At 38.3% G+C, this 26,368-nt stretch overlaps 1 protein-coding gene across 1 annotated transcript in view; it reads left to right on the forward strand.

The window, feature by feature from the left end:
- LOC122791334 (intelectin-1-like) overlaps positions 1-26,368 on the forward strand; it is a 349,205-nt gene that overhangs the window by 106,869 nt on the left and 215,968 nt on the right. The window contains exon 4 of the mRNA XM_044059049.1: positions 22,011-22,169. Within this exon, the coding sequence (XP_043914984.1) occupies positions 22,011-22,169 (159 nt within the window). The remainder of the gene's footprint in view (positions 1-22,010; positions 22,170-26,368) is intronic.

The following is a 26,368-nucleotide window of genomic DNA, read 5'->3' on the forward strand; positions in this document are numbered from 1 at the left end:
CCCAGAACTGAATGGTATTCTATCTGTATAGGTATGCTGTGCAAGCTAGTGTTTAATACACTCACAGCACCACATGCCCCAAATAACCGTTTCACTGTCATGCAATCATAACATGTGATTATCTATCATTCTCCAACATAAAAATGGATACAAATAACTATATGCAATGTTTTTTTTTTTTTTTTGTGTAACATCAGTCCATTCATATAACATTGTCCATTTCTGGAAATGAATAACAAGCTATTTAAGTACTACTGACCGTCATGTGGATAAAATATAAGTGCCATAGAGGAAGTCTTAACACAAGTGTGACATTCCACCTCTGCTAAATTAGTATATCATATGATTGTGCAGCAAACAATCTCTTTATGGTAAATGGCATAGGGAAAGCCTTTCTCACTTTAAATGCACACATTATAACTGTGGTGGATGCCATTCATACATTACAAGGCCACACAATGCTAACAGTTACAGAATGTAGATTTTGAATCCCTGAGCAAAAGACTACAGAAAATATATGATATTGCAGAGAATGAATGTGTCACAGTTGAAGTGGTACAACCACATGTGTAAACCAGTCCTGAATCCATTTACAGTCTCACACACACAGTCTTAGAAAGTAATCACTTCCCTGTTTGAAACTCCTAGGTATCTAGCTACACATTCTAGAGAAAAGTATAAGAAACACAAGTGCCACAGTAGAAGTTTGACTTTGAAAGTGTGAGAGTGCACTTTAGGAACAATGATCTCATCAGTATGTTGCAAAGACGACGCTGTTATGAAAAGTGGGATAAAGGGATGTGGTACTCATCTATCTGTCTAAAGTTTTCCCATGTGGAAGTGGATTGATTTCAGCTGTTGTGGAAGTTATATCTACATGACTCTACAGCCCCAACACAGACAAGTTCTCCCATGTGAGATGTGAGCATACTTCCTATCTAGTTATATAATCTACAGGTCAGTGCATTAAACACACATGTCATAGTAGAAGTTTCACTACAAGAGAGACATACAGAATTTATGAGGGACCGATAACACTACTTTGTTACAGAAACACTGCTATGGTTACAACTCAGTACACTGATGTCATGACGGTCGTAGACAAAACATGTCACTTGAGTGGAATGTTACACATTGCAAGTGTGAGTGAAAGCATCCCAATGTATTATGAGCTCTACACAGAGATGGGAGTCATTGTGTATTTGAACAATGCACCTATCTAGTTACAACGTCCAGAGATTGCAGTATGAACCACAAATGCCACAGGAGAAGGTTGATCTCCATAGTGTGAGAATGTACTTTAGAAAGAATGGCCTAACAGAGTGTTGCAGAGAAGATGTTGTAAAAATTTGGGATAAGGGATGATGGGGTCATCTAGCAGGTTAAATTATTTCTCCAGAGTGGAAGCTGATTGAACACAGTTGAGGTTGAAGACATGCTCGCCTGAGTCTATACACACCCCATTACACAAACAGACAGACACATGTTTCCCATGGTGAGAATCATATATCCTACCTAGCTAGGTTACACAGTCTGGAGAACTAGCATTAGTTACAAATGCAACAGGAAAAGTCTGACTCATATGGGTAAACAGTGCCCTTCTGAGTTGATGAGATTATCACTGTGTTGCAGAGCGGATGTTTCTGTTAAAAGTGGAATAAAGTGCAGAGGGAGCTGTGTGAAAAGTTTATTCTCCTCAGAGATGTGGACACATCAACTTTTACATTGGAGCTTTACTATATACCCTCTCAGAGACAGAAGCACACATCAGAAGTTTCCCTTGATGAGAATTAAGCCTCCTACCTGTCTAGTTACACAATCTAGAGGGCACAATATAAGGCACAAGCACCACAGGAGAAGTCTGAGCATAATAATGTGAAAAAGTACATTTGCAAGTAGTAAAAATTCACTGTTTGAAACAGATGATACTGTGCATTACAGGTTTTGGGACAAATGCATATGTGTGCAGAGGACAGTGTAACAGCACTGTGATTCTCCCACATCATGACATATTTCTCTGCTAAGATTTATACACTGTCCTTCATGTACATTGTGTTACTTTGAGGGACATGTACCTGTTTCACAGTATGGGATGGCAATGACAATCACAACTGTAAACCAGTGGATTATCATTTAAGCATTCCTGCCATTTCATTCTGGGATGATCGCACACTTGTCTTGTCCTGTCTTGTCTTGTCTCATGCTTGCACAATGTGCATTGACAAGGCAAATAGAGACTTCCTACATAGGATGGTGCACTGCAGAATGACAGTGATGGATTATATGTGAACAGGTTAACCAACATTGTAACACAGCTGTAGGTGTAACCATTGGAGTGCAGACATACATAAACAGACTGAATTAATTGAGTCAACAACACTCTGAAATGAAGATAATTTGTCAAAATTCAATTTAGACATGCAAATGCTGTGCTACCTAAACAAAGACTTATCTGTTGTAATATTTTTTACAGTCTGTCTGAAGCACATTGCCACCAAGCTCAGTTTTTGTGCTGCTGATAGCAAAGCATTCGTGCATGCATAATCATATCTTGAGCTGTTGAAATTACAGTGGGAGTTAGCAGTAGTCGATGGTACTCTTTGACAACCTTCACACAAATAAGCATTATACTCATACATCCATATGCGAATCTGCTAGAATACAGAACTGATATGTCTTGTGATCATGTTCCGTGTGTCATGATTTACACATTTTTCATGACAGTTGCATTTAGTCAATCCTTACATGAATGATTCAGGTGTATTATGAAGTACTTGATGGACCAGACATGCTATTACTGGTGGAAACATAGTTTATGATAATATTTTGGAATCAAAGAGGATTATTGGATGACACAGACATGGTGGGCAGAGGTGGACATTTGGCTACTGGAATACACAATACAGACATAGTAACACATTAGTTCATGTTTCATTTCTGCACATATTTGTATTGTTTTACAGTTTGCTTTATCCACATAGTTATCCAGGTAAGACCTGTACAAGACAGGCTTCATAACAGGAGGAGACCCATTGATATAGGAGCAGGATAATGCTATGTTAAGAAAAGGTGTAGCCAACATTTACAGCCACAGTAGTCATACAAAACATTCAAAAACAATTTTGTATAAATCTGGATTCAAACCTTGAGGACATTCCAAAAAAAAAAAGTACAGATCTGAGTATTATCTACACCCAACACATAGGAAGTCATACTTGCAGACTGTAGAAAATTAGACTGTATGTATTACTCTTCATATCCTCTTGACAGCTGCAAGCCGTTCATTCAAGTCTCTTCAGTTTGTTGAAAATTAGATTAACCAAACTATAGATAACAAAACACAACAGTGTGAAGGGCACCAGAGTAATAAGGCTAAGGGCATAAACTCACAAGATTTGGCCATAAGCCATGTACTTCCATTTATCCTTACTTGCAGTTGGTGCTTGGTGCCAGGCATTGTGCAAATGCAGAGGAGGAAGACTAATGACACAGCAGGGCGTAGATACATAGACATGGGGAGAGGGAGGTTGGGACCATGTAGCTTATGATAGAAGCAGGATAATGTTGTCTATTAACAATATGTAGGCAACAGGTGCACATAAATTAGTATAGTATAAACAGTCAGTAACACTCAGCTGATGCCTGGATTGCAGCCCCTGAAAGTAAGAAAAATTATGTCTATAAATCTGAGAATTATCTCATCATGCAATAAAGAAATTCCTACTTCATGTACTTTAAATAACACGACTGAAGGACAGTGATAACTTAATGAAGCAGAAGGGTCTATATTATGTCGTCAAAAGGGTTATTGATCAAACACCCTTTCATCAACACATAAACACTGAACTACCAAAACTTCAAATGGCCAGATAAGTGAATTTTTTCCCCAGGGTAAAAAAATCATTCAGCCAACAACAAAGAAAACAAACTGTCATACCCTACAAAGTAGGGGGCTGTGCCCCCCATGCCCTCAACTAAATATACCAAATCCAAGATTGCACTACAGTGGAGGAAAGGGCAAATTCCCAATGACGGCCAAGTGATTTTTCCCCCTGGGAAAAAAATTGCTTATTTGGCCATTTGAAGTTTTGGTAGTTTGGTGTTTATGAGTCAATGAAAGGGCATTCGATGAACAGTCCTTTTGACTATATAAATTGAACCCAAGCAGAAGGAGTAATGAGAATGAGATACAGAAAAAGGATAGCAGCAATATTTTCTCTGGGACATATAGGACCATCTGTATGGTATATTACTCATTATTAAGCTGTCATGCTCTGTATGATAAAGTACTTGCTACAGGATGCAAAAAGGGTAGTACAGTACAACCAGTATTAAGATACAAGCAGGATAAGGCTGACTTACTAAGTCTCCCCCTTAGGTACAAGATGCAAAAAGGGTAGCACAGTACAACCAGTATTAAGATACAAGCAGGATAAGGCTGGCTTACTAAGTCTCCCCCTTAGGTCTGCAGTGTTTTTGCAAATTATGTCTTAATGGACTACTCAAATGGTATGTTAATGAAATGCTGTCATTAGAGCGAAATACAAATGTTTGCAGTTAACTATGTGACAGGAATACGAAATGTCATGAAATAATAATTTATCCTGCAGCTGTAATTGAACCTGTGACACAGTATAGAAACACATGAATTATCTCAACATGCCACATAGGAACTTCCAGTTCACTAAATCCACCAGCCAAAGAACTGTTACAGTAACTATTTCACAGTATTGCCTTTAGTCTGCCTTTACTCTGTATTCTCATAGTGTATCAAATTTAAGCACATTTGTGTGAAAGTAACTGGCACCCTTTGGCTGAAATTAAAATCTGAATCTTTTCCCATAGGAAGTTAAACCGCATTTACCATCACTCAGCAATGGTGCACTATGCCAACCACAGTGCAAATGCTGAGGACAAAAAGGAAACCTTTTCCATTGGTCATTTCTGGCCATGTGTGTTTTCTATGTGAGTCTACTGTTTTATCAGTTTAAATGTGTGAAAACTGGATCGGCATTGCAGTGGTGAAAATGGGTGTGGCAAGCAGATAGTAGGACTCAGGGAAAGAATACAGAAATTTATAGGAGGGTGGTGGGAGAGCACCATTGCTATCCACGTCTTCATAACATAAATGTAGAATTATACAAAGAATGTCATGATTTTGGAGAGTCACCACATCATGATGAGTGACAGCAATAAAACAATGTTATACAGTCAATTGGAGGGTCAGCATAATCATCAAGTGGTTTACTTCACAGATACAAGATTCAGGATTTTATTCTGAATAGGGGAAACTGGCATAATGGTTAAGTCATTTAGCACAAAGGCTAGAAGTACAGGGTTTAATTCTCACCAATTTAAACTGGCTAGGCTTAAAATAGCCCACAAGGGCAACTAGCCTAGCACTTACCTATGAACCTATCTGATCAACCTTATGGGTTGGTTTGGCATAATGGTTATGCATCACGGACACAAAGTACAGTGTTTGTTTCTGACATTGGCTTATTGGTTGGCTCTTCAGGGAAATTAGGTTACTATTTACCCATGAACCTATAAGAAGATATATAAGTGAAGTTGTGAGCTATGCATGAGGTGATTTTTTTTTTGTGGGACAGGTGCCCATTTTCTGTATTTTTCTAAAGAGAGAGGAATGTTCGGGAAGGGGCTTAGGAATGTCAGGATCTGGTTGGTAGGTTAGGTTAAGAAGCAGACCTAGACATCCAGTGTGTACAAGACAGAAAAGGACAGTGATGGACACAAAAGGTTGGGAGACACCATGATTGGGGATAGGTTTGAGACACCAGAAGTGCACACAAGTCCTGCTTGAGATCAGTGAATATCTAATCCACACCCTCAAAACTGTCATTACTGTCTCCTGTGTCAGTTGCCTGTGACAGTGCCAGACATGGCATTGATTTAACAGTGCAACACTGGACTTTTCACCCCTGTCAGTTTGGGCACTCAGGCCCCTCTCCATTATATCTTCCAACAGCCATGTCAGCTTCTGCTGGGTTACAGAATCAGCACCTCTACACTTAATAGCAGCTAGGACAGAGCTACGTGATGCATGTGAAGTAGGTAGGGCAGGGGTTGTGGAGGAGCACTGACAGTTTGTAACTTAAAAGTTCTGGGTGTCTGTGCTGCCACCTGTGGAGGTATGGTGGGCTGGGGTCACTGTGATCATTTTACCTCTTTATGCATGTGGATATTTGTTTTCAGCAGGAAGGTATGCAAACAGAGGAATTTTGAGACATTTGAAGAAAAGAGAAAGATAAGGGGGAAGGGAGACAAAAAATAGAGTGAGTTAGATCATTGGCATGTCACATTATTTTATTTTTTCAATGCATAAACAAACATGACTATGCTCAACTTTTCTACATCCAGTTATGACAGGAAGGCATTAATGTGTCATAAAATAAACAAATATCACTGGAAAGATTTAGGAAATATCAACTTTTATTTGACTATGACATACAGGATATATGAATATGAATGTAGTAACTGCACTTGCCATAACAGAATTGTTCATAACATTCATTATTGTGATTGATATTTTACAAATACTATCCTGTAATCAAACCTAATTTCTGCTTCGGGGTATTGAACCCACACACAATTAAGCTGGTGTACTCATTGCCTAATGCAAGCATTAAGAGCTATTAGATAAGGCATGTGTGCTTGATATCAAGGTGAGGTATGCCTGTTCAAGACGCTAGGGAGGGAGGGGGACAGAAAATACCTATCTGGCTTGCATTTGGACCCAAGGCATATGCAACCCATGCCTCTCTGAGGAAAGTTATTCTTTCCTGATCCACCTCACAGTTTGTTATTGTTTCCTCTGCAGCCATACAGTAGAGATAAATTAAAGAGCACACATCAAAGCATAATGAAAACTGTCTTAATGCACTGTACCTTTGACTGTTAATGGGCCAGTATACTTACATAGTAGGTTCTGCTTCCACTTTTTCAAGTCACTATAGTGTGCATAGCCTTCCAAAATGCATTTGCACAATTGAAATAATATGGATTCCTTGGCAGACACGTTGGGAGTGCTTATATCAAATAGCTATAAAGGTATGAAACATAGCAATGAGATTTGCCATGTGTTATGCTCAATCTATTGACATGTGTAAGTGTTCAACGCTGAAATGCTTAATGGCTTAGCCTGTAATTCTTGGTGTGTGCAAGTACAAATAGGAGGAATTGTGACATATTTTGCTGTTGGGCTTGCACTGTTTAAAATTGTGTTGTACCATCAGGCAATTGAAACAATGGGGTAAAGAATGCCAACTTTGAAACCTAGCTTATTAATTCTCATTGCCACAGGAGAACTTCCTGTTAAGCATGGTAATTAGAGATATACTACTTTCAGAATGAATAAACAGAGGCCTATATGTGTATGACTTTAAGTAGTCCTCAGACTGCATTTCCATGTCAAAGGCAGTATTTCTGTTTGTAAATATATTTCAGATGGATGGATGCATTTGCATGACCTGAGTAATATGGGTTGGGGTATATTACATGCATAATTCACAAGCCATACTGTCCTTAACACAATTAGGATATGAGATGATTCAGGATGATTTTAACAAAAGTGTTGTGCATACATATGCAAGTGCATTTTGAATTAATTATCCTCATTGCCATGTTTAACAAAGTTTACACACATTATTGTGGGTTTATGTGCAAACCATTAATGATTTGTGCAAAACAGAAAAAGTTAGTTATGCAAGCATTACTGATAAATTTCTTGCATTAAAAAGAGTTATCTTTTTCATTCATATTTTGTTTTACATTCTCAGTCAAACTGCTGTGAGAATGGCATTCTAACACCCTTTGTAAAAGCATCTGTTAGCTGGATTCTAACCCTTAAACACCAGTGTTCTTGAACTGAACTCAGTGCACATTCATCTTGTCTCACAGAGACAGGTATTTCACAGGTGGAATTTCTCCATCTAGTACTGTTCAGATTGCTGTTGTCCATGCAGCAATGCAAGGCTTATTTGTACTATAGAAGGTGGCCTAAATGAAATGTTTCACTTTTTCCCTTAAGCAGTGAACCGAGTTTGCACACTGCTGAGTAGGAGAAAATGGTAGAAAAATATATGTGAGAGAGCAAAAAGCTGACAGTAAAATTAATTCAATCAATGAGTTTATCTAGTAATGACCAGAACAAGATGTGCATTCAAGTGACAAATTTATTCTTATCACATCTCTTTGCAGCACCAGAAATGTCATTTGTGGAACATATTATCAGACTTGTAGTTAAAGTCAAATAATGTGAAAATCGACAGGCAACACCTCATATACTGTTAGTAATTCTGAGAGTAGCTGGGTTTTAACACAATGATATCACAAAGTATAATTGTGCATTCAGACCCCCCTCTGTAAAACTATCAGCTAGCCATATTTAAATCCTGAATCTGCTGTCCTTTTTCTCTAAGCTCACTGCACTTACACCTTTTGTCGCAGAGTAAGTTACATGGCAGGCGCATTTTCTTCACTAGGTACTATCCAGAGTGCTGACATCCATCCAATGCTGCCAGACTTTGTGTTACAGAGGGCAGGTTAAATTATTTTTTTCACTTTTTTTTCCTTAGACATTGCACTGTAGTTCACTGCTGGTATGCAATGCCAAATGGTACACAAACATGGAAGAGAAAAAAAATAAATAAATAAATGGTACTGAAATAGAGGAAACATTGTGAAACAACTAGTTAAAATATATACTTTCAATGTTTCCTCAACTTGGTTGTGTTTCAACATGAGTTACCTGTACTCAGTATATGGAATAATATTAACTAATATTACAGGTGCAGCTGAAAAAATTTTGACTTTTGTTTTGTGTAAATTGCAATTAGATGTGATGATGGTTGTTAAGCTGGTAGCAGGACAAATCTTTTCTCACACAAGATAAAATAAAACATCTGAGCACTGCACCTCTTTGCTTCTCTTTAGTTTGTGACCATCATTCCAATATTTATGCTTCTCTAACAAGATTGATATGTGCTTTGCCTTGCAGTTGATTAATGTTTCAATACGTCATCTACTTCCTTAGAATTGCAGACATAATTGTATTAACAGGCAGAAACTGCTGTCAGAAACAATTCATATCGATATTAGAAATGTTCTCTCCTAAGTCAGTCAATGATATTCACAAAATGTCTTGTCAGTACCTTCTCTATGAGGCACCCTCATTGATACTGAAGTTAGAGTAACTATTCACATTTGCAAGCACTTGCCAAGTAACTCTTCTCAGTGCTCACCCTATGCACAGGGTAGGGTATGTGCATGTAATAGTGTTGGTCCTTATACCATGTTTACAATCACTGCACTTCATTTGCATATTCATACTGTTCACAAGGCTGAATGTGTACAATATCTAGGTAATTGTGTAGGCAAGGAAATGTGTATTGTGGTGGGGGTTACTGTTTATCCAGAAAGCTGCATGCTGCTAATTTTTTTGCAAAACGTGTTTCTAGTGTCATAACTAACTTGAAATGGTAAGTTGATGTTTTTTACTAAGCATTGCATTTCAACATAAGTGATGGATTGCATTTCACAATATACCCATAGCTTAGTGTATGCAGTTTTTGTTCTATGCTAGTGCCATAGACATGCATATCATTTATTTATTACATTCCAAAAGCTTGTGGAGAATGCAAAATGACATTACAAAACATGTTCTATGCCCATCTGTTGAGTTATTGCAGAAGAGTGGTGTATCACTTTCTAGAAAAGTTAGAGGTTTGGCATTTGTAGCTCACAAATGCGGTAAGTCTGTGGTGTATAACTGTCCATCCTCCACACAAGTAGACATCTAAGAACACTTTCATTCATTTGTACTAGAAAAGTGTAAATTGCTTTGCTTAATGCTGTAATGTACTACACAACTGTTGTCCTCTTTACATGACCTGTACACTTGCTTTTTATTTCCTTACTTTTTTTTTTTGTTTTTTTGTGGAGGGGTGTATTTACTTGTGTGTACTGACTTGGAGCTGGTTTTGACATGGATGAAAGCAGTGGATATACAGACATACAGAACATTCAAGTATGCAATACAATGTGAAATTTCACACTCTCTTCTTTGGTGTTAGGCTTGCCCTCGTGTATTGTTATCCACCACCACCCTTTGCCAATGATGAGTGACTATACACTGAACCTTTACATTTTTAATATTGTTATGGTTCCATATATGTGTGCGAAAGTAAAATGCTTGATGCACATTGTGCAAAGTCCATAGGTGGATATTGCAGACATCAGTCATACAGTATTACTGGCATTACTGTACACAGGACAGATGTCTCATCTTAGGGACATATAACCACTTGCATATGGGGCTAAGCAGTTATGTAGCATTTTTTTCAAACAGTATACACAGTTACCTTGGATATCAGATGAGGGTGAAAGAGGTTGCTTATTTACAGTACTGTTTCCCTGTCTATCCATTTCTGCTGTACAATGTTTTCTGTCATGCAGTCCATACTAAGTCAAACAGGGTATGAAATCCATTATTCTTCTTGGCAGAGGTCTGTTAATAACAGTAACTTTAATTAAAGCCTGCTGCACTTAACACTATTCTAATACCAGCAGCAAATGCTAACATGTTTTTTTTTTAATCCAAAGAGTTTTGGGTTTCATGGCAAATGGTACATTGAGTGTATGTGATGGCCTTATAGTTTCATGAAAAGCACCATCATGTCGTATTGGTTAATTAATATATAATTCTGCTGTTAATGTGATCATTAAGATATTCTGCTGTTTCTTTTTGCTTAGGATCATATGATCATACCAGGTTACTAGGCTATTGGCCCAGAGGTCATTTGAAACCTAGCCATGTCATCCCAATGTAATACCATAGATAATCTAGTCAGTACTCAAGATTGTATTTATTAATGACTGCCCATGTCCAGGAGGGTTTTGGGCACTATTCCCAGTAAGAATTTACAGTACTCCATCCACTCATCCATGGCCCTTTTGAACAGTGTCATAGATGTGCTCTGCTTCACAGGAATTGGCAGCCTACTCCAAAGACATGGCAGTCACTGGGAAATAAATCTGTCCCTTCAGCATGTCCTATTGAAGTCACAAGCCATATTTAGGTCCCTGAAATGGGTAGCTCTAGTCCCATTTGATTTACCAATGTGCAGCAGATTCATTAGGTTTGGGTCAGAGATTGCTCTGTAAGCCAGGCATAAGTATCCCCCAAGAAGTCTATACGATACTCAGTATAGTGACAGGGACTTTAGTTGGTCTCTGTAAGGCACATGCTGGAGTCCCTTGATCTTCTTAGTTAGAAACCTCTGAGGTTTCTCCAGTTGCTGTAGGTGCTTTGTACAGTACATGCCAAAAGGGGTTTTATACTCAATTATGGGCCTGATTAGTGATAAGTATAGAGAGGTTATAACCTCCTTTGCTCTACTGACAATGCCTTTGCTAATCAAGTGTGCTACATAGAAAGCCTTCCTTACTACAGTAGGCACATGGTGGTCAAAGTTAAGGTTGCTATCTGCTTGTAACCCCAGATCTCTTACCACTTTGTAGGTGCATAGGGTATTGTTGTTAATTTGATAGTGTGAAGGGACATTGATTTTACTGAAAAGAATTATTATGCATTTCTTTGCATTCAGTTTGAGACTTTAACAAAGATATCAGTCATTAATCTGCATAAGACCCCCTGAAATATACTGATTTAATGTGAGGATTCAATAATTCCACCCAGTTTGTAGCCACAAACTTGATCAACCACAGCCCCTTAGATTTGGTCTGAACTTCTGAGAAGTATATACCAAACAGTTGGGGGCCCTGTAATGACCCTTATGGCACCCCTCTGGTGATACGTCTGCTGGTTGATGTGGAGTCACCCACTTTAATAGTGTGTGACTAGTTTGTGAGTCAGTTCGTTTATAGGTTCATAGATGTTTACTAGGCTAATGACCACAAGGGCCTTTTTAAGCCTAGCCATGCATCCCAAATCTCTGACAAGTTCTGATACCCTTGATAAATGTAAGCATGGGCCTGGGAGATGAACCATTTACAGTTTATCTCTGTCCATTAGAAACACAGATGCCAAACCAAGGATAAATTTCCAGTTTCACATCCAATTGTCCAAGTTGCACTTGAATTGGGTTAGGGAGGAACTCAGCTTCACATGGATGGGGAGCCTGTTCCATAGATGGGGTAGTCTATGGGATACATGCCTATCTCTCCAGCTGGTCCTATTTATATCACAGGCAAGGTTTAAGTCTTTAGAATGGGTAATTCTGGTGTTGTTTGGTTCGTGGATATACAGGAGTTCCATCAGAGTGGGGTCTGACAATGCCCTGTATGCCAGGCATAGATCTCCCTTCAAAAGCCTGTAGGAGACAGAATACAGAGATAGGGCCTTGAAATGGTCTGCATAGGACATATTATTTACTTTCTGTATTATTTTAGTGAGGAACCTCTGTGGACATTCCAATTGTTGGATATGCCTGGTTATGTACATACTATAGGTGGCATTGTACTCAGTGATAGGGCTGATGAATGCCGAATACAGTGGAAAAATGACATCCTTGGACTTAGATGCCATGCCTTTGTTTATAAGTTGAGCAACATAGAATGATTTCCTCACCACTGTAGACGCATGATGATCAAAGGCTAGATTACTATCTATGTGTGTCCTTAAGTCCCTGACTACTGGCTCAACTCTAGGGATGGATGACTTCCCAAAGGATACTGTTATGCATTTCTTTGCATTTAGGTTTAGTCCATTGCTCTGACACCAGTTGTTTGTCTGTCAGCCCCTCGTGCAGAACATTTGTGTCTGCAAATTTAGTCATCCAGAGATCACTGATATTGGCCTTGACTTCAGAGAAGTAAATGCCAAAAAGGAGTGGTCCAAGAACAGATCCCTGAGGTACTCCACTTGTGACTGGCCTGTTTGTAGAGGTGGACTCCCCAATTCTAACTTCCAGGGTCCTGTCTTTGAGCCAGTTGGCTATCCACTGGGTGACATATGGGTTAGTACCTAACCTCTTGAGCTTGACAACAATACCCAATTGGGGTATTGTGTCGAATGCCTTGGCCAGGTCAAGGTTGGCAGTGGGAATGACTTTACCCTCATCCATTGCTTTGGTGACCTTCTCAAAGAAGTCCACCAGGTTGAGTAGACATGATCTGCCCTTGACGAAACCAAACTGGGGTGTGTCCAGTATCGGGAGGTTTACTATATCTTTACTGATGCTCTCCATGATAATGATTTCCATGGCTTTACATATAAGACTAGTAAGATTTATTGGTCTGTAGTCCCCGGGGTCTGTAGATGGCCCACTATAGAGCAGAGGAATGATTGTTGTCTTTCTCCATTTATGAGGCACAAAGCCTGTTTAGAGGCTACAGTTAAATAGTAATTCCAGAGGCTCTGATAGGTCATGTTTCATACTATTTAGAAGGCATCCTGGGATATTGTCTGGGTGTATTGGTGCAGTGTTCTTGGTCATACAGAAACCATTAAGGACCTGTTCTCTAGTGATAGTAGGGGGAGTTATATTTGATGATATTTCCAGAGTGAAGGTTGAGGGGGAGAGAGGGGTAAAGTCGAAGCTGAATTTATCAGCCAGGAGGTTTGCTATATCTTCTGGCTCAGTATAGGTGGCTCCATTTACAATGCACACAGTTGTATATTGACTTTAAGGTTGGTACATAGCTAAAGAATGCTTTGTGGTTGTCCTTGGCCTGTGAGGTCAAACTTACCTCAAATCTGGCTTTGGTAGACTTTATTTGTTCTCTAAGTTGTTTGTTTATTTGATGAGAGTGCTTTTATCCTGCTGGGTGCTGCCACTCCTAATTTTTGCCATGATTTTCTTCCTTCTGTTATACAGCCTATTGATTTTGTGATTTCACCAGGGTGGCTTGTTTTTTGAGTTAGTTTTGTACTTCTTCCTGGTGGATACAGCTGCCTCTATGCAGCTCCTGTTCTGTCTGTCCCGATATGTGCATTCTAGATCCATAATTTTGATTAGTCTTATATGCAAAGACATAGCAATAATTATAGTGTACCTGATGAACAAAGACATAGCAAATCAACAAACACTGGATCTATCCCAGTTTGGTTTCATCAAGGGAATGTCATGCCTACAATTTAGTGGACTTCTTTGAGATCACTAGAGCCATGGTTGAGGTCAAAATGGTGCATGCTGCCTACCTCAAACTGCTAGAGGCATTTGACACAATAACTCACTTGAGTATTTTAGACAAACTCTTTAACATAAATCTCTAGGTCACCAGACTGATAGCCAAGTAGCTCACATATAGGACATATAAATTTAGGGTGGAGGAATCTGCCTCTATCAAGAGGCCTATTACTAGTGGTGTTCCACAGGGTTCAGTAATGGGATGTCTCCTGTTTTGAATATACTTCTCTGAATTCAAGGCAAATGTAAAGTGCCTTTGGCTGACCAAATTTGCTGACATCTGCATGTTGGGTTCAGTCATTGAATCCTCCAAAGCTAAAGATATCCTTTGGAGGGTCTGACACAGAAAAAATAACTGGTGGCAGAGCCATTGCCTAAAACTCAGTACAAATAATGCATAATTATACCCATTGGGAAGACAACCACTCCTGCAAATTACAACACTAATAACACTCACCCAAGAGTAGACCCAGTGATAAAGTACTTGAGAACTCAAGTTAACAGTAACCTGAACTTTGATCATCATGTGTCTATGGTGGTGAGAATATCCTTCTATGTAACACAACTTATAAGTAAGGGCAAGGCATCCAGATCTAAGATCATAGTGCCACTATACTCAGCCCTCATTAGACCAGTAATCAAGTACAATGCTTCCTTTGGCATGAACCTGACCAGGTTCCTCATTACAATATCTCTGGGGGTAAATAACATGTCCTAGGAAGACTGATTCAAACAGGTCCCTGTACTTTGTCTCCTACAGACTACTGAGAGGCAATCTATGCCTAACCTACAAGACATTCTGCAATCCAGCCATGATGGACCTGCTACACATTCTCAAAACAAACAGCACTAGAATTACCCAAATTATGGAGCTAAACCTTGTCTGTGACATAAATAAAACATGTTGGGGGGACAAATATGTTTCCCAGAGATTACCCTTCTCTGGAACAGATTCCCCATTTATTTGAAGAAGAGTTCTTCCCAAACCTATTCAAATTAAATTTGGATCAATAGATGGGAAATCACAAATTCACCTCTGGCTTGTTGTCGTCTATGTCCCTTATGGACAGGGGCAGCTTGTAAATGCCCTAAGGCACAGACATATACCAAAGCCATTTTACTGTGTGAGTACTGATAATCTGGAAGATAGAGCATAAATGGCTAGGCTTAAAAGGACTCTAGTATAGTTAGCTTAGTAAACACTTATTCTCCTATGAGCCAATAATCCTCTAGTCATCGGACTTTCAAATCTCAGTAATGCAGTCAGTTTACTTAAACCTATGATGAAAGTGGTAGGTCCAGATATGTTTTATAGTCATCTATATAAAGAATCTCCCCAAATACCTATAAAGGTGATAGACTTCTGTATAAGCTCTTACTCAAATAGAGAACCCCACTATCCTGGAATGCTTTAACCTGCAGTCTTCCTTTAAGCCTTAAGCTGATATTGTTTCTGCTCTTTCTGCTGTTAATTGTAGATTATAAAAATGGACGTACAGTATAACAGAAAGGCTTAAGCCATTTTAATTAATTTAGTCCACTTTCACCAAAGTATATTCATTCATTCATTTATTCATTCATTCATTCATTCATTTATTCATTCATTCATTCATTCATTCATTCAGTCATCCATTCATTCATTCATTCTTTGCTAAATGGGAAATGAACTAGTCAATGAACCTTTTTCTGTCATGACAGAGGTAGGGGCCTAGAAAAACAAAAATGCAGTAAGCAGTACAGTAGAACACTACATTATGGCAGTCAATAAAATAATTTCAATAATAAGGCAAAATTACATGATGTAGAGTATAGATTCACACACACTGCAGTCAGAGATTACCATGAAGACAGTTCATTGTTTATTTTATAATCAGATACATCTTATTGGAAATACCAGGTAAGGTAACAATTTGAATGGTAATATTTAACAATAGCTGATAACTACAGCAAGGGACAGCATTAACATGTACTAATGCTGAAAAGACAAATAGCTTCACAGAAATGGTCAAGCATCTACCAACAGTTAGCATTCTACATCTATCTACAGAATATGAAAAGATAATTTATAAAGTTCCATTCTCAAAGTCTACATTTAGAATTGTTGTTCTTCTTTCGGCTTTTACCGGTTAGGGGTCGCCACAGCGGAACTCTGGTCTGCTAATTATTGGCAGTAGAGTTTTATGGTGCCGAGGTGCCAGCCCAATGCCTAACCTTCAACGAAGGCACGCCCACTCATGCATGTCTTTCGAATGCCACTCGACTGTGGGGAGGACATGCAGACTCCACACAGAAGGCGCTCCAGCCGAGAATCAAACGGAAGAACCTCTTGCTGTGAGGCAACAATGCTACCACTGCACCACCGTGGCTTCCAAAGTCTACATTTAGAATATGAGCCATAATTTGCAATATTTTTAAAGGACTTAAGGGAACCTATGTGCTAAGAAAGGTTATTAGAAAACCAACATTGCTGATACATAATAGGTTATATTATCAGTCCTTCCAAGCCAAAATGCAAGGAGCTTTGCTCCCATCAGTACACTTCTTCATTAAACAGCATCCTTGTAAAGGTTGCATTTATTATTTTATAAATAAATTATCTCTGAGGGCTTTTCTTAAAAGGCAGGATCAGGCTAATAACATAATTCCTTGTAGCTGGCACACAAAGCAAATGTCAGCATATATAATAAAATATACTTAATGTTTCAGAGTACATAGATTTGATTTCTGAAATGTAATCTGTTTAGCTGTGGTAGACAGTGGCCATCAGTTAATAATTTGTTGATGACTGCATTAAGCAGAAGTGGAGCTCTTGCTGTAACTTCCAACTATTATTTACATTGAGTAATATAGCAGAGTAATATAGCAGTGCTCTTGATTACTGGCTAAGTTTATCATTTTGAGTATTTAGTTCTCAGCAGTTTAAATGAGAGTAGTGTTTTTTATATATAGAGGCTATACTGAAGTCTACAGAGGAGGACTTATATAGCAGTAACCCATCTGACTTCTGCAGTTAAGAAACTAGAAAATTCTAGTCCAGCCCTGTGGTGCAGATAATGACCTTTCTGTGCCCCAGATAACCCAAGTTTGACAAATAGCATGAGTACTGGAGAGACTGGACAGGTCAGAATGGGAGTCAGCAACTGATACTTGCTTGCCCATCTGGAGGTGGTGACAGGGCGCTGCCTAGGATCACTGCAATTGCAGCGTTTTTATCCAGGTAAACACTGCACTGCAAGTAGCATATCTGTTAGTAAGATGGTTGTACATGCACAGAAGAGCACATGCAACTCCTGTAGGCAGAGTTCACAAGACTGCAGTGGGGTCGGGTCAGATGGGGTTAGGGCTAACCTCCTGACAGCAGTACAACACTGCAACAGCACTCTTCATTCCCATAATGGCCTGGGACATGGGTCATATTGAGCCATGAGGGAGGCGAAGGTGGGTATAGTAGACCTGTTAAATAAGGACAAAGGCTGGTGGCAGCTGATGGTCAGTTATGATGAGGAGGAGCAAAAAAATAGAAAATAGAAGTTTTTAAGACTGTTTCAGCCATGGTAATACTTTGTTTATGTGAGCTTCCATGGATGCATGGAAAGAAGCATTTTGGTCTAAGGTTAGGAGAATATACTTTGAAAGCAAGTGCCCACCCATTTGAAAACATTTTGTTATTATCCAGTTATAAAGAAATATATGACCTGAGTGATGCTTCATAGCATCAGATAGGGGAATGTGAAGGGACAAGTATAATAGAGGAAAAAATATTTATTGAGCATTCTATTTTGGAATTCATTCTATTTCAGGATGGATTCCTGGAAGCTTTACTCTGTTTTTGATGATCTATTTCCTGCCAACGTGAAAAGTGTGAACATGACTAGTTCCAGGTAGAAAGTTACAATGTGAAACTTGGTACTTGTGCCTAATATGGAAAAGCAGAGATAAAGGGTCAGCAGATTCTTAGCAAGCAAAAATATTGCCAAGGTGTTTAGTTTTAATTAGTCAAGTGGCTATAGTTTAATAGATATAATTTATTAAGTTAAGAGTTAAAAATAATGCAAAAAATGAAGTTTCTTGTGTTCTGGGAGAGAAGACATTGATTGCTCTGTCTCCCACATATGTGTGTCTGTTTATGTATGTGTGTGTCTCTTGAGGAACACATAGCTTGAAGAGGATACCACTACTCTGAAACAGACTCTCCATCCACATAAAACAAAGCTCATCCCTGTCCATATTCAAGTGCAACTTGAATCTGTGGATGGGATACAGAAAATTTACTCCATCACTGCCCACTGTACTACTAATGGACACAGATAGCTCCTAACTGCTTTATCCCATGGGTCCCCTCAAATTATGTATAGTGTGATTCCATTTATTCTCATTAGGTGTGATATATTATTATTGACCATGGGATGGGAAAGGACATTCTCTAACTAAATGAGATAGGTTAATTTGAGCATAAAAAAGGAAACTGGCCAGGCTTAAAACTGTCCGCAAAGGCAGCTAACCTAGCACTTATCTGTGAACCTATGAACCTATAAAATCCTCTTTCTTATAATATCAGAAAGTGATCTTTATAAAAGAGCAGGTAAGAAGCAAAAAATATAACTCATATTGCTGAATCTTGATTCTAAACAGCTCAGGTCAGTGTACTGGAAGTACTTCATTCAGTATAGTTATGCCCTACAACTTTCCTGTTATATCTTTGCAGGAAACACAAACTTAAATGGATAATATTGATCTCCTGTTATGTTTTTATAACCATCTTTAGTAAATAATAACACAAACAGTGACACACTACACATATATTAACAGAAAAGAAAACACTTTGAAGCAAAAATCCTAAACCTTCTAGGCTTTGTTGCATACTAGGGAGCCATACAGATGTCTTCCCATTTTTCTTTGGTAAATTCCCTTTCTAGCCTCTTTTCCCAATCTTATCTCACAAATATTTTCCATTATGAAGAAAGGCTTGCTCGCCAGTGCTACCTTTGTGGACTAAATAAGAACATTCAAAACTGTAAGAGATTCTCACCTATTGCTTAAACTTGCTGACAAATATTTCTCTCAGGGAAGTACTTAGCTATCAAATCCTTTACTATTATGAATGATAGCCATTCCAGCACATGTTATATTACTGCCAGGATCCCAAAGAGGTCAATATTACCTTGACTGCTCTTTTCTCACTCTTTATTTTTACTGTAATTGCCTTCTATGGTAAATAACTTGCCTTAGCGTTACCTAGCATGCACACAAACAGGTAATGTCTTTGATACAATATGCTTTCTGTTTAATCTGCAGTTGGATCTCTGATAGCAAACTGCAATTAGTATAAACAAATCTACTGCTATGATATTTGGCATATTCAAAAGACCAGCAAGTATTCCATCCCAATCACCGACACCTGTGTCTTTGTCATTCCTGCCATCACTGAAGAAATATATCTGGGAATCCTGCTAGATAATAGCATTTTTTCTGTGAGATCAGTTGTACTTTATATGTAACGCTTTATCAATGTATTGGTTCTTTACCAATCACAGTTGAACCATTGTGAACAATATTTGTATGTGTGTACTTACAATTAACCTGTTTTTCATGTCTGTATTACCTGTGTCATAACTACTTTACTATATATTAATTTTAGAGCTTTTCTCTCCGGGCATCCACTGAAAATGGACCTGGTCCAGCTGGATTTTCCTGGTTAACAAATGTAAACTAAATAAATAAATAAATAAAAAAAAATAAAATAAGATAATGCTCTCACCTTTGACAGTCATAAAGAGATGGCTTTGTCTAAAATATTGAAACAACTTAAAATTGCTTATAGTATTTTAAACCTTTTTACACCAGAGGTTCATCAAGGGATTTCCAAAAATGTATTAATACCTAGACTAGAGCACGTATTACCTATCATTGCACTTCTCCCGCTCACTGCATCTCTCAAGTCAAAATACTATAAAAATTAAAACCTCTGAAAACTTAAGATATTTGAATGTATTCACCTAGCCAGTGAATGTGAATATTACTGTATTTCAGTTCAAAAGGCTAAAGGGCTATCTGTCGTAGCAAAGGGTGTCTCTCTCCTCAATATCATAACTTTCAACCTGCTCAGAAAATATTTTCCTCCCTTGGCTACCTACCCCCGCCAAAAAAAAATCTTATTACCGTCATAGAAACTACTGTCTCAAGCAAAAGTGCTAAAAGTTCTCACTAGATGTATGTGAAAAATCCTTTTACAAACTTTCCTCAACCTTTTGGAACAAGTTATCTAAATAAACTACAGTTCTTGATAACATTTCTCAGTTCAAAATCAAATAAAAAAAACATTTACCTAAAGAGTGCCAATGTAGTTGGTTTACATATACTGGTTAAGTTTGGCTCATTACATGAGCTCATCCATTTTGGTCACACTCTATCAAGGGATATTTAAACATTTCCTAATTCTACTGACAGGTCTTAATAACTTGCTTAAGTTTTTTTTTTTTAATATTGTATATTACCCTCTATGCATTAGTTTTTCAACATACTGTTCTACACAATTCCATAATTACTACTGTATATGATTTGATAATCTCCCATACGTCTACTGTTTTTTTTCTCATGTTATTAGCAAGTATCCTTGCCATATGGCTGTGGTAGTGACTGAGAAGTGACTTGTTCAAAACAACATATCCAGCTGACAAACAATGAATACAAAGATATTTTCATGTTCCCCGCTACCTACCACATAGTATTAACTTCTTGTAGCAACAACTGCCAATGATTGTTATGTACCTCAAAAACGGATTGTATTAATTGTTCGCTGATGAATCTCAACTACATTTGTAACCATGTTTAGTATATGTCACCATATTTTTAAAATGTACTATGTTCTACAGTTGTTTTACATCTATGTTTTATTCTTGTCTTACGTTCTCAGCTGGACGAATGTCTATATTTTAAATGCTATGTTTTTTAACTGTATAATGTAAGTAATACTTAATGTGGAGCTTTTCTCCCCGGGCCTCCACTGAAAATGGACCTATGTCCAGTCGGAATCTCCTGGTCAACAAATGTAAATAAATAAATAATATATCCCATAAATAAGCCTCATTTTATACCAGTCCAGTTATTGGGTGATGCTGAAACTTAGTGAAAGAAAAGAAGCAGTTTGACATTATGAGTTATGCTAAATCACCCTTAATTCAGCCTAGTATATACCATATCATAATGGATCTAGGACTATTGAATGAATGTTCAATAGTTCAAATCTACAATCACTGAACACACTTTAATGAAAGCGCTTTCACTGAAAAAGCACTTTCATTAAAGTGTGTTAAAAAAAATACATTACATTTATGTTTTTGCAGGGGGACAAGCCCCCTGCACCCCCACACCCCCCTACTTTAATATTCTCACTCTGAGGTCACACTACAGTGGGGAAAAGGGAATTTCCCTTATACCCACTGTAGTGCAATCTCCGCAACAGGCATACTTACGTGAAAGTACTTCTTCGTGAAAAGCACTTTCGCACAAGTATGCCCACCCAAATCTGTTTTGGTGATGTTGCTGCTCAGGGATCCGTACAGCTCCCATCATAATATTATGCCTTCTTAAGCATACCATATTAGCTAATGAGCAATATTTATATAAAAGTATTAAAAAAGGCAGGGCGGGAACAAAATTTAGGTTAAATCTTTCCCTTATTTCTCTGAAAGAGTGAAGTTCACTTTGAATACTTTGTAAAGTACTAATGCACTAAGAAATGCAAGTACAGAAACTTAAAAAGGATACAATGTATTTTGCACCAAATATAATAACAGAATGGTTTAACACTTACTAAAATGCATATCACTTTCTTTACAGAATCCTGGCTACTATAGCATAAAGGCTAGAAATATCAATATCTATCATGTTCCAAATCAAACACCATTCAGGGACTGGAAGAATCGTACTCTTTACAGATACCATACAGAAAACAATTTCCTTGATACTTATGGTGGAAACTTGTTTGAACTATTTCAGGTAGGTGCAATCATAAGACTTTTTTAATGTCAAAATTTTATTTCCTTGTTATTCCTTTCTTCTAATGGAATTGAATGATTTTCAATGGCAACTGGTAAATGTAAAAAGATAAAAAACAAGTAAAGTAACTTCAGAAAGATTTCAGAAGTAGCAACATATATATGTATATTGGAGAAAGGGGTGAGTGTGTTTTGCAAGGATTCATCTTTATTTTTTGCAAAATTTGAAAGATGCATATACAGCTCTTTTTCTCAGTATCTCTGCTCATTTATCTGCTATGCATTACACTCTGGAATTTCCTCTGAATTCAGAAATACTGTGGCTGAAATTGCAGCTAGCTCTCCTCTCTTTAGTCTTCATGTGCAATGAGCACCAATGCTCATAAACAACAAAAGAGGCCAGGCAAGTGTGAATGAAGATCAGCTCATTAAATAGCCTGGCTGTGGCCACAGCAGGGAGCACAGAGAGAGCCTGTAGGAGGATGGTGCAACTGCAGGGAATTATAAACAAGAACGCTGCTCATTTGTCAAGCTCCAGCCTCGAAGGTCCTCATCAGGATCATGTGCATACATGCAATAAAAAGATGTTATGTGGCTGGGCCATTCCAAAAATTTAATTTTCTTCTGGTGAAGCCATTCTTTTGTTGATTTGGATGTACGCTTGGGGTTATTGTCATGTTGAAAGGTAAAATTCCTCTTCATCTTCAGCTTTCTACCAGATGCATGAAGGTTTTGGGCCAAAAGTGACTGGTATTTGGAACTGTTCATAATTCCCTACACCTTGACTAAAGCCCCAGTTCCAGCTGAATAAAACCAACTCCAAAGCATGATACTGCCACCACCATGCTTCACCACAGGGATGGTGGTCTTTTGGCGATGCAAAGTGTTGTTTTTGTGCCAAATGTACCTTTTGGAATTGTGGCCAAAAAGTTCAACCTTGGTCTCATCAGACCATAACACATTTTCCCACATGCTTTTGGGAGACTTGATGTATTGTTTTGCAAGTTTTATCTGGGCCTGAATGTTCTTCTGTGTAAAAAAAGGCTTCCAACTTGCAACCCTACCCCATAGCCCAGACATAGGGAGGATACAGGAGATTGTTGTCATATGTAGTACACAACCACTACTTGCCAGAAATTCGTGCAGCTCCTTCAGTGTTGCTGTACGTCTCTTGGCAGCCTCCCTGACCAGTTTTTGTCTTGTCTTTTCATCAGTTTTGGAGGGACATCCAATTATTTGCAATGTCACTGTTGTGCCATATTTTCTCCACTTTTTGATGACTGGGTTCCATGGTACACCCAATGCTGTGGAAATGTTTTTTTACCCTTCTCCTGTCTGATACCTTTCAACAATGAGATCCTTTTGATGCTTTGTAAGCTCCCTGCAAACCATGGCTTTTGCTGTAGCAGGCAACTGAGTAAATGTCAGGAAAATCTTATTAGGACGGGTGAACTTTATTTGGGGTTAATCAAAGTCTCTTTAATTGATGGCAGGTGTGTACCCAAGAAGACTGAATGCTGTAATTAAATCAAAAGGTGTTTCAACAAAGTATTAGTTTAAGGGTGCGCACTCTTGCAACAAGCTTATTGTACATTTTTTATTTTGTATATTTGCCCCCTAACAGATTTGTTTGTTTTTCAATTGAATCATACATGTTATAGGTTACATTAAAGTTTTGAAATGATTTAGTGTGTTCTCATTTTTATATCACAAAAACCTGGCATTTTAACAGGGGTGTGTAAACTTTTTATATCCACTGTATATTCGACTACACATACTCACTGTCCAGTATCACAAATTACTGCTTGTTAAAGTAGCAGAATCATACTATTATGTGCTGCTTTCCCATTATTCAGTACAATAGAAGACTTCTTAAAATTAAAATGAATTGACAGACTAGAGTCAAGCTCAACAGGGTCTTCCTTCTTCACTGATTCTGCCAATCCTGTTCCCTTGGCTGTGGTTTCTCTAGATAGTAGGTAGAGAGAGTAGGAATCTCATTTATCCATTCATGCATGTCACTAATTAGGTGACGAGGTGTTTGGCTGCCATAAGAGAGTCATAGTTACTTACGCCATTTACATGCACTTCATTGAATTTCTTCACTTTGACATTCAGAGCACTGGACAGAAATCACATTGCGTCAACACCCATCTTGGGCCTTTGTGATGCTTTGTTTTAATTAAACAGTCGGACTCCCCTGGTCTGCACCAGTTCTATGTCAGCTGCTAGCTGATGGATGATGCAGGATGCCAGTTGGGACTGGCACCCGCCACAGCTGGGATGATCCACAGGAAGGGCCTGGCATGCATCCAGAAGTCAGCGCTGCCATCCCCCTGGCCCCTTGGGAGGTGGGGGGTCCAGTGAGGTGGTGAAGCCTCATCCAGCCCCAGCGAGCACCCAGCCCCACTTCACGTCTGACCCCAAACACCCAGCCCATAGAGCCAATCCTTATCCCAAAGTTACAGATCTGGATTGCTGTCTTCCCTTACCTACATTGTTCTAACATGCCAGAGGCTGTTTACCATGGAGATGTTTGGCTTCTGCTTCTCACTTTTTGGAATCAGAATACAGAGCTAGTCAGTGTATTACGTCTTTATTATTTTATGTTGCCCACCCCATTAAAAAGTGTACTTTTTGTTGTTTGAACCCATAGAAAATAAGCTAAAACATTCTCTAGAATTCTATTTGGCCATATTTTCTCAGTAGCTGGTTTCATGAAATAGAATTTGTCAAACTCTCAAGATTACATTTCTATATATTGCTTACCCATGAAGCAGTGCACCAAATGATGTTCACAACACAATAAAGCAAAACATTTATCTTGCTTATATTTGTCTGTTATTTCTCAACATTTGCCATCACGGAATAACATAGCATAGCACTTGTCAAGCAGTCAAGACCATGTTGTTGTATTTTCACTTCCTACTGTAAAGGGGACATTGGGATTTTCAAAAAAAGGAAGAGAAAAAGTATAATATTCTTCGTTTGAATTTAGTAAATATCTCACTGTTGTACACCAATGAAACAAACTTCTTATAGAAGACAATGATGCTGTATATTACTTCCCCATTAAACAGTGTAGTATAGTATATAACCTTTACAGTAAAATAATCCGTTGTCTTTTTTTTGGTCACATGTTTTGTGCTTTAAATCACAAACAAAGCACAAAAACAGAACAGCTGCTGTGACATCCACTCCCAGTAGCAGACCATAGTTAACAGTAATCACAACATTAATACTACCCTCTCCAATTTCTCAGTAATTCCCAAATAAGGTGTTTGCCTTACAAACACAAGGTACAGGGTTTGAATCTCACAGGTGATAACTGGCTAGGCTTAAAATGGCTCACAAGGGCAGTTAGCCTTGTACTAACCTATTATATATATATATATATATATATATATATATATGTATATTTATATACATACACACAAACACACACTCACACACACACACATATATCCACCATGTAATCCCAAAATACTGAAATCCCGAATTTCAGTATTTCGAAATTACATAGCCGAAAACACTAAATCACGAAACCCCAGAAGCGTGAAATTCAAAATCCTGAAGCTCAGTGATGCTGAATTAGTGCTTCTGGTGGTTCTGTGTGTGAATGGATGGGTGGAAGTTTAGGTAAGTATGTATGTGTAAGTGTGTTGGTTAAGGGCTTTTGTGTGCGTCAGTATGTGTTGTAACTGTGATTTGTTTGTGTGAGGGACTGTAAAATGTGTAGGTGTGAGTTTCCTTTGTGTGTCTGTTTGTGCGATCTCTGAGTTAGTATATTTAAGTAGGGTGGGTGTGGGAGGCACAGCCCCCCACAAGGGGATGCAGGGGTGCTTGCCCCCCTGCTTATTTGTAGTGTAGGATTATATATTTGATTGTGGGGGGAAGTTGTGTGTATGTGTGTGCTGTATGTGTAGTGTACGTTCGGGATTTTAAATTTCGTGGTTTAGTGTTTTCGGCTATGTCATTTCGAAATACTGAAATTCTGGATTGCAGTATTTCAGGATTACATAGTGTACCTATATATATATATATATATATATATATATATATATATATATATGGGAGGATTGGCTGTGATAACTATATGACTATATGACATCACTTTGCATGCTGTTCCCATCCTACTCAATATAAAATCACCATCACCAGGAAGTACAACCTCTTCAAACTTAGGGAATACTGACTCCA

This window comes from Protopterus annectens, chromosome 17.part0, assembly GCF_019279795.1.
Source record: "Protopterus annectens isolate FY-2018-M chromosome 17.part0, PAN1.0, whole genome shotgun sequence".
Taxonomy (NCBI): Eukaryota; Metazoa; Chordata; order Ceratodontiformes; family Protopteridae; genus Protopterus; species Protopterus annectens.